The 12,101-nt window shown below is 40.7% G+C and overlaps 1 protein-coding gene across 2 annotated transcripts; it reads right to left on the bottom strand.

Moving 5' to 3' along the window:
• Positions 1 to 6,445: 6,445 nt before the first annotated feature.
• LOC129368153 (uncharacterized) lies at positions 6,446 to 10,361 on the bottom strand. 2 transcript variants are annotated; one of them, XM_055043013.1, is made up of 8 exons: positions 10,243 to 10,361; positions 9,540 to 9,609; positions 8,452 to 8,560; positions 8,283 to 8,370; positions 8,088 to 8,179; positions 7,846 to 8,010; positions 7,402 to 7,493; positions 6,446 to 6,612 (listed from the first exon to the last, which is right to left on the bottom strand). In XM_055043013.1, the coding sequence occupies exons 1-8, from the start codon at positions 10,300 to 10,302 to the stop codon at positions 6,536 to 6,538; spliced, it is 753 nt and encodes a 250-aa protein (XP_054898988.1). In that variant the 5' UTR covers positions 10,303 to 10,361; the 3' UTR covers positions 6,446 to 6,535. The 2 variants fall into 2 exon arrangements, with proteins under 2 accessions (XP_054898988.1, XP_054898989.1); XM_055043014.1 differs by having other exon boundaries at positions 10,256 to 10,344.
• Positions 10,362 to 12,101: the final 1,740 nt, after the last annotated feature.

The raw sequence follows: 12,101 nt of genomic DNA, 5'->3' as shown, positions 1-12,101 counted from the left end.
CAGCATCCTACTGCGAGTTTGATGACTAATTAAAAGCAACAGCCAGTATGTCCCGCCCCCCCAGTAATTGCGAACATTGCACTTTTATGGTTTCACTTATAAATAACATTAAATATCTTTTCAGAAAAGCACCTATTAACAAAGCGTAGCAGATTAAGCCTTCGTCTTGCGTTATTAACTCTTCCATTATTTGGTAGGTGTGTTACAAGTATATGTTACTATGGCTTTACTTTGCAACCTGCACCCAGGTTTTTATTGTGTATTGCATTTAAATAAGTTGCAGATTCACTACGCATATCTTGCTATCTGGATTTTGCTTATGAAAGCTGGCATAACAATGGCTAAATAGCAAAACCTCTCATTAGGAAGAAGCAATAAAGCTGGGACATTTTCATAAGAAATTATAAACACCAACCACTGATCTTAAATGTCCTTTAAGCTACTTAATGACTGCACAAAAAATGACATGACTTTGAGGGAAAACTGCTTTTGCAACCAGGTGGATCCATGTTTGCTTTAAAAATTGAATATCTTTTGAGCGTCTTCTCTTTCTTTCTTATTTTTTTTTCCATTGTGAGTCTGTGATTCTCCATTCGTCCAGCAGGTGTCCTCGCAGAGCCCTGACACAGTTTCTCACCTGCTGCTGGCGTCTCCCCTTTAAATTCACTCAGCTGTGTTGCCAGTTTTTCTCTGTTCCTGTGGGCTCGCCTGAACAATCCTTGCTCACTGAACTTTCCGAGGTTTTTCTTGCCTCTGGCGTTGTTCTGTTGGACCTTCTCGTAATCAGATTGACCCAGAGGAAAGCCGCTGCTATATACACATTCTGGGAAGCCTCTAGTGATGACTTAGGCATCTTATTTTGTTTGCCTTAAAACCTAAAATATGTGTAGTTTATAATAAAATAAAAAACATCTGACTCAACACTCGGCTCATTACATTGTTTTGCAAAAAAAAAAAAAAAAGAGTTGCACATCATATGAAGGTGATGATTTTCAGTGAAACGCTGCAATATTGTCTTTGCAGAATATTGCATTGCTGTTGTGGAAGTGAAGCCTGTCTCGGCTGTAAAACCCAACGCCCTACAGGCTGAATTCTTGCAGGGAAAGAAAAAAAAAAGAAGAAGAAGAAGAAAATCCACTTACCGCAGCAGAGAGCAGAGCTCCATTCCTCTGGCTGTTTGGGTCGTGTTCCTGACTGCAGACGTGAACTCAGTCAGCGCCTCGCTTCTCCGCTCCGCACCGTCCCCCCCTGCAGGAAGAAATGAGGGAATATGGTGATCAACAGAAGGAGGTGGCAGAGAGAGGAGGGATGAGGAGGAGAGGAGGAGACAGGGCGCCTTCCTCCAACACCTCCCAAAACCCCCCAGCCCACCTCCCACCAGAGCAGAAGAGGCTTTAACTCTTTCCTCCCTGCAGAGATTCTCCAATTCAATTTGTCAAGCAAATTGAATCTGGTGCGACCCAATAAGAATGCAGTAAAACAGGATGATATGTTTTTTTTTCTTCTTCTTTCTTTTACAGTCACGGTTCCCTTCATCCTCCGGTACATCCATGACATCATCGAGGTCACACGAGAGACGGCGGGTTCTGATTGGTTCGAGCCGTCCGGTACCTGACACGAGGCTCGGGTGAGTCGTAACAAAAGATTTGCGACCCGGGCTCTGCTCCGTCTGCTGCAGCCGGTTCTCACTCTGGAAGGGAAACGTTTGGTTTGAACTGGTCAACTTTGTAGAATCTGAGTGGAGACGGCTGAGCTGCTGTTGCTGAGGATGGACACGAAACACAGCAGAACTGCCATCTGTTTTTGTGTGTGTGTGTTTTGTGTGTGTGGACCAGCAGGAGAGCTGAGAGGTCTCCACCCTGCAGCTGAGCATCCAGCCTGTGGGAGGAATCAGATGTTTCCACTGAGGCCTTCAAGCGGCTCCTCTTTCACGTCCACAAAAGTCTGAGGACGACGGTCGGCAGGTTGCTTCACTTAAACATTCTGGCAGTGTGAAACAAACCCAATCAAACACATCCCAGTTACCCCATTAGGACGCCTTGATATCTGTAAGGACATCTCCGATCAGTCCCTCTGTGAAGTTGCGATGTTGTGCACAGGAATTCACTCGTTCTTCGTGAACTTTGCACAGACTTTTCTGCAAATGCAACCGATCACTAGAATGCGGTTGAATTTTGAGCTTAACTCCTTATACCTTCCCGTTTCACGAAACGCCCTTTTTATTCAACCCGTTTCGAGGATAGGATTTGCTATACTGTGTGTTTACAGTTCATTTAAATGTGAATGACCATGGTGGTATTCTTCTTTTACACTTGGACAACACCACAGAAAATGATTTTATTGTTAAGGTCGCCATTTAAAGAATATACTTGAAAGTGTCGTTTGTGCTTTTAAGTGGTAAAATGCTGGGATTTTTTTTGTTAGATTTTTTCTTGGGAGGGAAGATTATGTGCAGTGACTCCAAGTTTTGACTTCTTTTGCATTTTGCACCTAGGTCTGTGGATGTATGTGTATCTTGAAGAAAAAGATGTAAAACGTTCTGACATGCAAACAAGATGTTAATATACTTGGAAAAGCCTTAAAAAAATGCATCGTAGCAAAAAGACGTCCAGTGTTCAACGTGCCTCATGAACGGACCAGTTCATACATTAGTGAGAGACAAAGCGAAACCGTTTACATGGGAATGGAAAAGAAACAAAATGTCCCCTTTTCCCCCAAAGGGTCTCCGTTGTATTCTGGTAAAATAAGAAAGCAGACTTTATTTGTTTTTTTCTGCTTAGGTACAAAGGAGGGAAAACAAAAGTAGGTCATGAATTTGGATCGCAGTGATTAATTTAAAACAACACAGGTCTCATTTAAATGGGTTATGATTAGCAGGTGGTTCTGGTCCACCAGTCTGCAGCTCAGACTCCACCTGCAGCTGCAGCTCTGAATCTAGTTCAGCGGAAAAGTTCTGCTGACTCGGAGCCAAAGTTTTCGTGCAGCTCAGTGAGAATGAAACACCGTCTTCCCAGCGGTTCCATCTCGTGGCAACTGAATTCTAACTCCTGCAGGTTTTCTGGGTTGATGTTTTTTTTTTTTTTTTTACTTTATTTTTAATTTTTTTTATGGGTTTTGGGATTATAGATGACGGCTATGCGGTCTTGTCGTGGGTGTTGATGCAATGAATAAGAGCAGCAGACTGTTTCTGCCTCACAGAAAACATCAGATATTTGTGTTGTTGTTTTTGAAGAATTTGCAGGAGCTAGGCGAATGTTTTTGGGGGTTTTTTCTCAAGAGGCTGAGTGTCTACATCCAACTTGAATCTTTGATTGCATGAGTCCTTCTGGCTAAATATCAACTTCTGTTTGCTGAAATTTCTCTTTTCATCTTTGTTACAGCAACATCAATCCACGAATCTTTGACGAAGTAGCAACTTCCTCCGTTTGAGGATCTTGTTCTCCTGTTTCATGCTGGCAAAATGTCGTCAATAAGACTCAGCATCCTGCATACGATCATCGTATTGCACATTTCCCTCGGATGGTTCCTTGTGCTAGAGAAATTAGTTTCACGAATGTCTGTCCTTGACCCAACATCCAGCGGCCTGTTCTGGAACAAAATAAATGCAGCTGTGCACATCTGGAGTAAGGCCTAAACATTCATCAGACGCTGTTTTTGCAGCTGACCAGGGACCAGTTAAGGTCCCCAGTAGGATCAAAAGCTAAGGGAACAACAACAAAAAAATGTCTGCGCTGGCATCCTGGTGTTTGAACGTACCCAACTCTCGGAGCGCTTCTTCGTATTTCCTGGAGGTTTTCTTCTTCTCTCCGCTTTTAATCGAAGCTGAAGAACTGATCATTCTTATGATTAACAAGTTTGATTTCCCGTCCGACATCACAACACCGTGGGGACAGGGCACGAGTGCTAAATCGCTTCCTTCCCAGTTCCGTCTTTATTTGTTTTGTTTTGTTTTGTTTTTTGGGGGTAGGGAACGATCCGAGTTATTTGTTTTGGACTCGAGTCCCTGGCGGCGTGGCGTGCCGCTTCCTCCCCTTCGCCAGATGGTTTCGGGCCATGCGTGTGCAGACAGCGAGTTTGCCGCTCGCATCTGACTTTCAGTTCTTCCTCCTTTCGCCGCTTCCTGCCTTCACAGGTGCATCCAAACTCGGGCTTCAGAGGTCTGGAAAAGTTGACTTTGCGTTTCTGTCACTTCACATCCTCCGGTTACCAAAAAAAGACTTTCAGTAAAAGTGTTCGGTCCCGCCAGGGGCCCCACAAGGCCCCCTGAAAAGTGCTGACCTGATGAAAAACAACAAACACCCTCAGTTGTGGGATATCAGACACGTTCTGACTCTGAAGTGGAGTCTTATAATCTGAGGTATTCCATGGCTCCCTGTAGAAACCAGAAACATCGCAGACTTGAAAGAATCTGGGAGGAAGTTCCTGGTGTAGCTCAAAGTCGATCCGCATCTACTTTCAGATGCACAGACATCGTTTTTTTTTTCAGCCCACAGAATGGTTTTGAGAGAATCTCCTCTCTGAACCATTCCATTATTTTAACCTACAGTTACCTTTTCCAAACATGTGACCTCTTCCAGACACTTCTAACCAGCAGGAAAACGATCCGGAAGGAAGAGGAGATCACTAAATATGCACAGGACTGCAAAAAAAAGCCTGTACTAACCCAAAACAAGATCTATTTCTGAACATAGTGGGCAAATAGGACGTGATGGATTTCTTTGTATTAACTGAAACTGTTATTATTATTAGAGGTTCATTTTGCACCAAATATTCTGGTGCTTCCATTTCTTACTTTCTGGAGGTTTATTGTCTGTGTTTTCATTGTGTAGTGAGTGGATGAATTAGAATCTAGTTTTTGTGGAACCAGAATTGGTTGCACTAGGAATTGGTGGCGGACGTCCTCAGTTGTTGCAACAAATCGGTGAAGAAGTTTAGAGATGAAGACCCATCAGGAAAATGTCAGAGCAAACCACAATAGTTCTGGACTCGGTTAAATTTTAGCATCTATATCTAAATAAACTTGTGTCAGTCTTCAAAAATTTTCAGAACTCAGGGGAGAGGGCACAGCAAAATTGCTGGTTGATTTTTTTGTTTTGTTTTGTTTTTTTGGTTTTTTAGTAATTAAAAAAGGCATTCAGGCGTTTGCAACTAGTCCTAAATTCTGCTGCTTGCTGCTAGCGTCCTGACCAACATCAAAAATATCAGATCGGCGGGTTTCTCTTTGTAAAGGGAGCTTCTTCAGTCCACATTTCTAGCTTAATTTCACTTGCGGTGCTTTAACAAATACTTTCACAAAACAGTGGCAGAAGCCTTTGCTTTGTTTGTTCCACATGCAAAAGCCAAATAGAAAGAACTGTCCAAAATCCACAATGTTTAGTTGATTTTCTCTGTGTTTGAGCAACAAGAAGGCGCAGGGTGTGACCGTTTGGCAATATTAGGCTCAGAGGAAAGTCAGGATGTTATTAAGAGAGAAAAGCAACTGAAGCCAAGTGGAGCAGGAGTGACAGGATGTGAAAACCAGATCAAATAAACCAGAGGAAGGATGAGGAGGGATGCAGGTCACAAATAATTTAATGAAAGGGTTTAAATCTCAGAGCGGAGACTGGGAAGGAAGCAAACACATGTGGGCTGAAAAAAAAACGAGGTAGAACAGAAAACCGTCGACGTGGGGTGAATGGTGCAAGAGGATTGGGGGGAAGGGGAGTCCTGGGAGAGGTCAAGAGGTCATCCCCCTGAGAGGAGCGAGGAGGATGCTCCAGCCCAGGGGTCAGCAGGTCACAGGGACCTGCATCTGCTCAGCTTTCACCTGAACTCTCTCCTAATACTAAGCTTTCAAATGAAAGAAAAAAAAAATCAATTTACCATTTTTCTATTGTGATCACATTTTGTTCATTGCCTAAGACTCTGTATTGATTGATTTTTTTCCCCCCCCAAATTTGTCATAAATTTTCTTTTCATGTATATTTTGGTGATGTTTTTACTAAATAAGGAAAATCAGCTATACACAAACTCTTTCTGTCCTGACCCACATGCTTTTTGCTCTACATGTTTCAGCTGCTTTTCTTTTTTCTTTTTCTTTTTGCTCATTTGTTTTAATCGCATTTCCAATCTTTGTCTCTTTGTCCTGGGAAAACTCTCCCGGTTCCAACACCGACAATACTGAACGGCCTGTCAGTAGACAGACTGAAAAGTTTGGCTAATATAAAAAAATATTTCAGGGTTGATTTCTCCAAATCAATTCCACCTAGAGGCTGCTGGGTGAACTAAACATGTGTGCGTGTGTGTTTGAGTGTTTGTCCATGATCCTCGTCATTGTTATTAAAAATGAATGCCACTTCAGCTTCCACAAGAACTAAAACAGAACCTGTGTTAACACTGAACCATGATGACATCTAGTGGTGCGTTGAGGGACAGCAATAACCAGCCTGACTAACACAGCCCAAAGTTTCTCTCTTAAACAATTTAGTGAGATTTATTGTTTTACTCAAAATTGTTTGCATCTCACAAACAGTTTAAAATAGAGCAGCTCTGGTTTTCACTGCTTCCTGAAGGGGCTCAGGATCAGGGAGATGGCTTCTGATGCTTTATGGAGCTCTTCTGTATTTCGAGGTCCTGGAAATCAAAACATAATCTCGTAAGACTCTCTGGGAATCCCCCTAAAAAATGAGCAATCTATTTAGACCAGCCAACAACTTTAACACATAAAAAAAAGAGATTTTCCAAAATGCGTCTCTCGTCGGGCTCCAGGGTACCGTGGAATCGAGAGCAACAACCGAGGAGCCCAGAGAAGAACTAGAAAAAGAGTAGCGGCGCACAAGAGCGAGAGAATAAGTAAAGAACGCTGAAAACGTCCTCAGACCGTTTTCAAAGGGATTCTGGGGCTATTTTAGGTTTTTGTAGAGTTTCCACAAGAAATAATTACAGGACCTGAAAGGTCGTTGTGAAACCACCAGAATCAGAAGAAAAATAGAGTGAAACCTCCAGATTTAGCCATACAGCCACTGGAATAGTAGAACTTCTAATACGACACTGCAAAATGTCCTGACAGGCTCAAAATGAAATAAAATACTCTGAAAAATAACCGATAATTGGTTTTTTGTGGGGGGGTTTTCTCATAGACTGATCATTTGTAGAACCAACACTATTCTAAGAACTGTGCCATCAGACCAATAGGGTTAAAGAAAATTAAACTTTTTTATTCTCTGCTGAACCAAACAGACCAATAAGAACACCAACTTCAACAGAATCCAATATTCTGCTTCAAGTAAACATGTTTAAGACTCTGACAAGTCAAATCATTTACTACAGGAATATTTGCTATTGACGTTGCATAAAATCAGAACATCAGTGATTTGCAGAAGTAACTGGAGTGTGATTGATACACACCTGGATGGAACTTACCATTTAGAATTACATACCCATTTGGAGAGATGGTGGCAGTGGTTCCAGGAACCCCCCGAAAAAAGAGGCTTGGAAACATCTCCGGGTGGTAGCTGTGAAGAGTAATCATCACACAAAATGAGAGAAAGTGACAGGGGGTCCCAGCGTCATCGTGCACAATCGGTGCGGTCGCCAAACACCGAACATTATGCGATGTGTGATGGGACCGTGTGTTACCCGCAAGTCGGCATCACCTTTGATATGTTGGACTTGGGAGAATTTCATGAAGAAGTATGAATTTCAAAATTTTTTCCAATGGATCTGAGTATTTCTTGGCAACAAGTTCTTAAGGATTCAACTGTGATGCCAACATTTCAGCCCTTTGTTGGCCATATTGGACATTGCAGGTCACTTCCAGTCCCATGCAAACGCTGTACATTGCTGCTCATAAAGAGCTGTCCTCACCTGCACTCTTTACAATATGCTTGTCGAACATCTGCTAAGTGAACTGGGAAGAATTTGCCGCAGCTCAAAATGTTCTTGATTTGAAAGTTCAGAAGGCGGACCGGGAAGTTGAGCTTTTGCACGATTCTGGCGAACTTCCTGACTGCTCGGTGAGACTCGTCGATGCTGCCCAAACGGACAAAGAGAAGGTCACTTTAGCGAGACCAGCACTCTGAGTTCCAGGATCTGGAGAACACACTGACCTCTTGGCTCCTGCACAAACAAGGGTCCCGTTTCTAAACAATCGTGCTGTGGATCTTGGCTTGCGGATTCTCATGGTGATTGCTGGAAAAGTCTGAAATACAACAGAAGGGAAAAAAAAACAGGTATGAGCAAAGTGTACATGTATTGGCAGCCGGAGGAGCACTCTGGAAGTGTTGCATTTGAAGTTCATTCACCTTTGGGTTGTACTCACAGTTCCACTTGTTTCTGGCTATAAAGTCTAGGTCCAATTTACAGCCGAGCCTTGCTGTAGACAAGACGTTACTGCAGAAAAAGATGGAAACAGCTTTCACGACTGGAAGTTGCGATTGAGAATGTCAGGAAACCGAAAAGAGAGGACTCTACTGTATCTGTGGTTTGAATGTGAGGTCCACAGATTTTTCTGGAACTGAAGGGGGAATAGAAATGGTGCTGTTGCTTGGCAAGACATCCAAAGTCCTATCATTATGTTCAGCTGAAACAAACAAAAGAGAAAAAGAAAAATACTGTTTTCAGAGGTCAGACCATCTGACCATCTCAAAGCTTCAGAGAACCAGGGAGTCACTGTAACTTCCTTAAATTCGACGGGTTTGTGTTTCGGGAAATAATGGAAACATCAAGTTAAAATGGAGTTTAAAGTTAAGAAAATCAAAGTTGCACCCGATATTTTAAATGCAAAGAAAGGTGACAAAAATAGGCTTTGTTCTGGGAATTGTTCCTGCCTCCTATAAATATAGTACAATATATATAGTATAATCTTCAAGACAAAGTATCAACAACAGGATGAATTTGGTTAGCTGATTCTTCAAATTAAATGTTAAATATCCAAGAAGAAAACCATTTCTATTGACTCTTTGAAGAAACTTGGATCATTTGAGTTATTACAACATCAAATGTTCCTTTGTTTTGTTAAACAGAATTAAATCGAGTGAATAAGCGACTTGTAGAGCCACCTTTTACAAATGACTCTCAGCAGTGTTTTGATGTTCGTCTTATCAATCTCTCACATCGTTACGATGGAATTTTGATTAGTTGATTTTGTTCGATCAGGTTTGCAGACATTAGATCCTGACAAGCTCTCTGAAGGACCCACCACATCATTTTAATCATGGTCAAGGTCTGGTCTTTAACTGGACCATTGAGCTATTATGACGCAAATTTGCTCCTTTGTTTGGGGATTATTATGGTATTAATGACCCAGCTTGCAAGAAGCTTCAGTTGTTGGACAAATTACTTCATGTTTTACTCAAGAACACCTCGGTAAATAGAGGAACTGCTACGCAGTCACACTTTTCCCATAGAAAATATTCTCAAAGAGTGGATGCATAAGCACTTTCCTTTTGAGATCAACGACATTAATAACTTGATTGAACTTTGCATTGTTCTCAAACCGCAGTTTTACTTCAAGTCACTTTAAGCCCCAGCAAGTACCAGGTGTGTTAGTTAGTTTGTACCTGTGTTGTTCTGTTCCAAGCAGATCATAAGCTCTTTGATTACATCTTTAATCTCCTCCTGTTTTGTCTCCTGCAGCCAGAAAACGATGGAAGAAATCAGAAATCCCAAAGAGTTCTCAAGCAGCGCTACAGCTGCGTCCGATTCTCTGGGGTTGGATTCAAAGACAAACACGCATACGATGATGTAAATTCGGACCAAAAGTCCTCGGGGTGCATCATCGTACCTTCATTTTTTTTTAAACAGATGGCATCAATTTGTGTAACTCGACATGTAAACATAAAAGGTCTGACAGAAATTAAACAGGAAAAGAAACAACGGGACAACAGCGCAGCAACATCCTCAGTAAACAACACAAATGGAAGCTGCAGGATTTGACCAAAACCCAAGGCCTTATACCATTAATTAATTAGTTAATTATACTATCAGTAAATGGTATATTGTTGCATTGTTGTGATGACATGCCAAAGGTGGAGAGTCAGAAAGAGCAGGAGCTTTTTAAAGTCAAATTACAAACTCAAAGTTCTTACGTTTGTTACTTTCTAAGTTATTTTTTGACACATATCATTTCTCAAGCAACTGAAGGCAAAATAGTTGCTTGTTTGTGCATGATACTGTCTCCTTAACATAACTTTAAACATTAAGACCGTGGCGCAGGTATGTTGGCATCTAAGTGGTGAACAGGACCACCACATTTGTACTTACAGTTAAGACATACTTGTCAAAAAAGTGCTCCAGGTTGTGCCAGTCCATGACGGAGTCCATTATGGGAAATGTTTCGTCAGTGTCCACTCTGCTGCTGTTTGTTGGCAACTGACTGCGGTTCAAATGTTGTTTGGATTTAAGTATTTTCAGTCGAGAGAATTCTGTTGCTAAGTTACTGAAATCACGAAAGATGCGACACGGACTGGCTCTTGATGAATTCATCGATTTAAAGTTACAGACTAACTTCCTGTAATGTTTACTGTTCACTCAAGTTAATTTGGAAATGGTAAATGATTTTAAGTGCAAGTTTAATACACACAATTGTGTTCCCACCGCTCTCTATAATTCCCTGATTTCTCTGTTTCTTATCAATAACGGTTTGTTTTTATGGGTCTGTCATCACTATTATTATAATTATAATAATAATAATTATTATTATCATAATTCATAGATCATCAACAAATTGCTCCTGGAATATTGAACAGCGTTGCACTCGGTAAACGTCTCGGCAGGCCAGATTGTTAAACTCCGACTTGATTTTCACTTTTTATCTCCTTTTTGAAGTTTTCTTTACCACATGAGTAAAGTTTTCTTTACTCATGTTCCAGTTGAAGGCACTTGATAAATGGTTGGATATTCTTTCCCATGAAGCTCACTTGATACAAAACAAATGGCAACATGAAAAGTAGCCACGGAAATCAGCCGCTCCGCACTTCTAAGATAGATATTTTGTCCTTAAATATTGTTCTCTTGATTTGAGAGTCTTTCGTAGTTTCTCAAAAACTCAACAAATTGAATTTCACTTTGTCCCTCTCACTTAAAGGTAAATAGCCATTTTATAACTTAAAGGCAAACTTTTCTTGGACTTCTCACTGGTCATTGGGAACCGAGGTTATTCAAAATTCTTTTGTCAAATGTACTTTTTCTGGAACTTTACTTACTTGCCATTCCTATTTCTGGCCTTGTTTCTGTTTATCTGTCCTATAAAGAACAGCAAATGGGAAGTAATTGTGTCCGGACTAAAAAAAGGGGGGGAGGGAGGAGTGGTCTAAATCTTGCAGCTCAAACTTCTTCTTTCATCACTGGAATCTCAACGAGGCAATGAGGCCATGTCATTAGCCGAATACAAGCACGGTTAACCGTTCTGACTGATCAGAGCCTCGGTGGCTTTCCTTTTGATCAGAAGAATAATTGATTTTGAACGAACCCATGTGTTCTCGCTTTTTTGCTGCTGTAATTGTTGACATTAAAACCACAAAAAGGGTTTTTTATATATATATATATATATATATATATATATATATATATATATATATATATATATATATATATATATATATATATATATATATATATATATATATATATATATATATATATATAATTTATGTTGCTGGTGCAGATAGTTTGAGCTCATAAACTTCCTTCTTCCTGTTTGCACTTATCCTGCAGATCTGTTCATCAGCAGAGGACATGTCATTCTGGCAAATCCCTCATAATTTTTTCCTTTTCTTGTACTTTTACTCTTCAAAGAACCAATTTTCTTTGTTTTTTTTTAATGAACATTGTTCTTTTGCTTTCTGTCATTATCACTGTCGTTCCTTCTTTCCTCTCTTCTCCCTCTCCATTTGTCTAATCTGACAGCTCCGGCATTTATTTATTCCCTCCTCTCTGTTTGTTTTCAACCCTCTTTTTCCATTCTGGTACGAAGAATCTTCAAACTTCAGTTGATTTAAAGGTTTTAATGTATAAAACTTGTCTCTTCTTAACCATGGCTAAAAGGATTTAAATCTGACATCAAGCTTACAAAATCATACATCTCTTCCTGTCGATTTATCCTCCCTTTCCTCTATTTTTGT

Source organism: Poeciliopsis prolifica, unplaced genomic scaffold, assembly GCF_027474105.1.
Source record: "Poeciliopsis prolifica strain line A6 unplaced genomic scaffold, Auburn_PproV2 SCAFFOLD018, whole genome shotgun sequence".
Lineage (NCBI taxonomy): Eukaryota > Metazoa > Chordata > Actinopteri > Cyprinodontiformes > Poeciliidae > Poeciliopsis > Poeciliopsis prolifica.
This window is presented reverse-complemented; position numbering and strand designations above follow the sequence as displayed.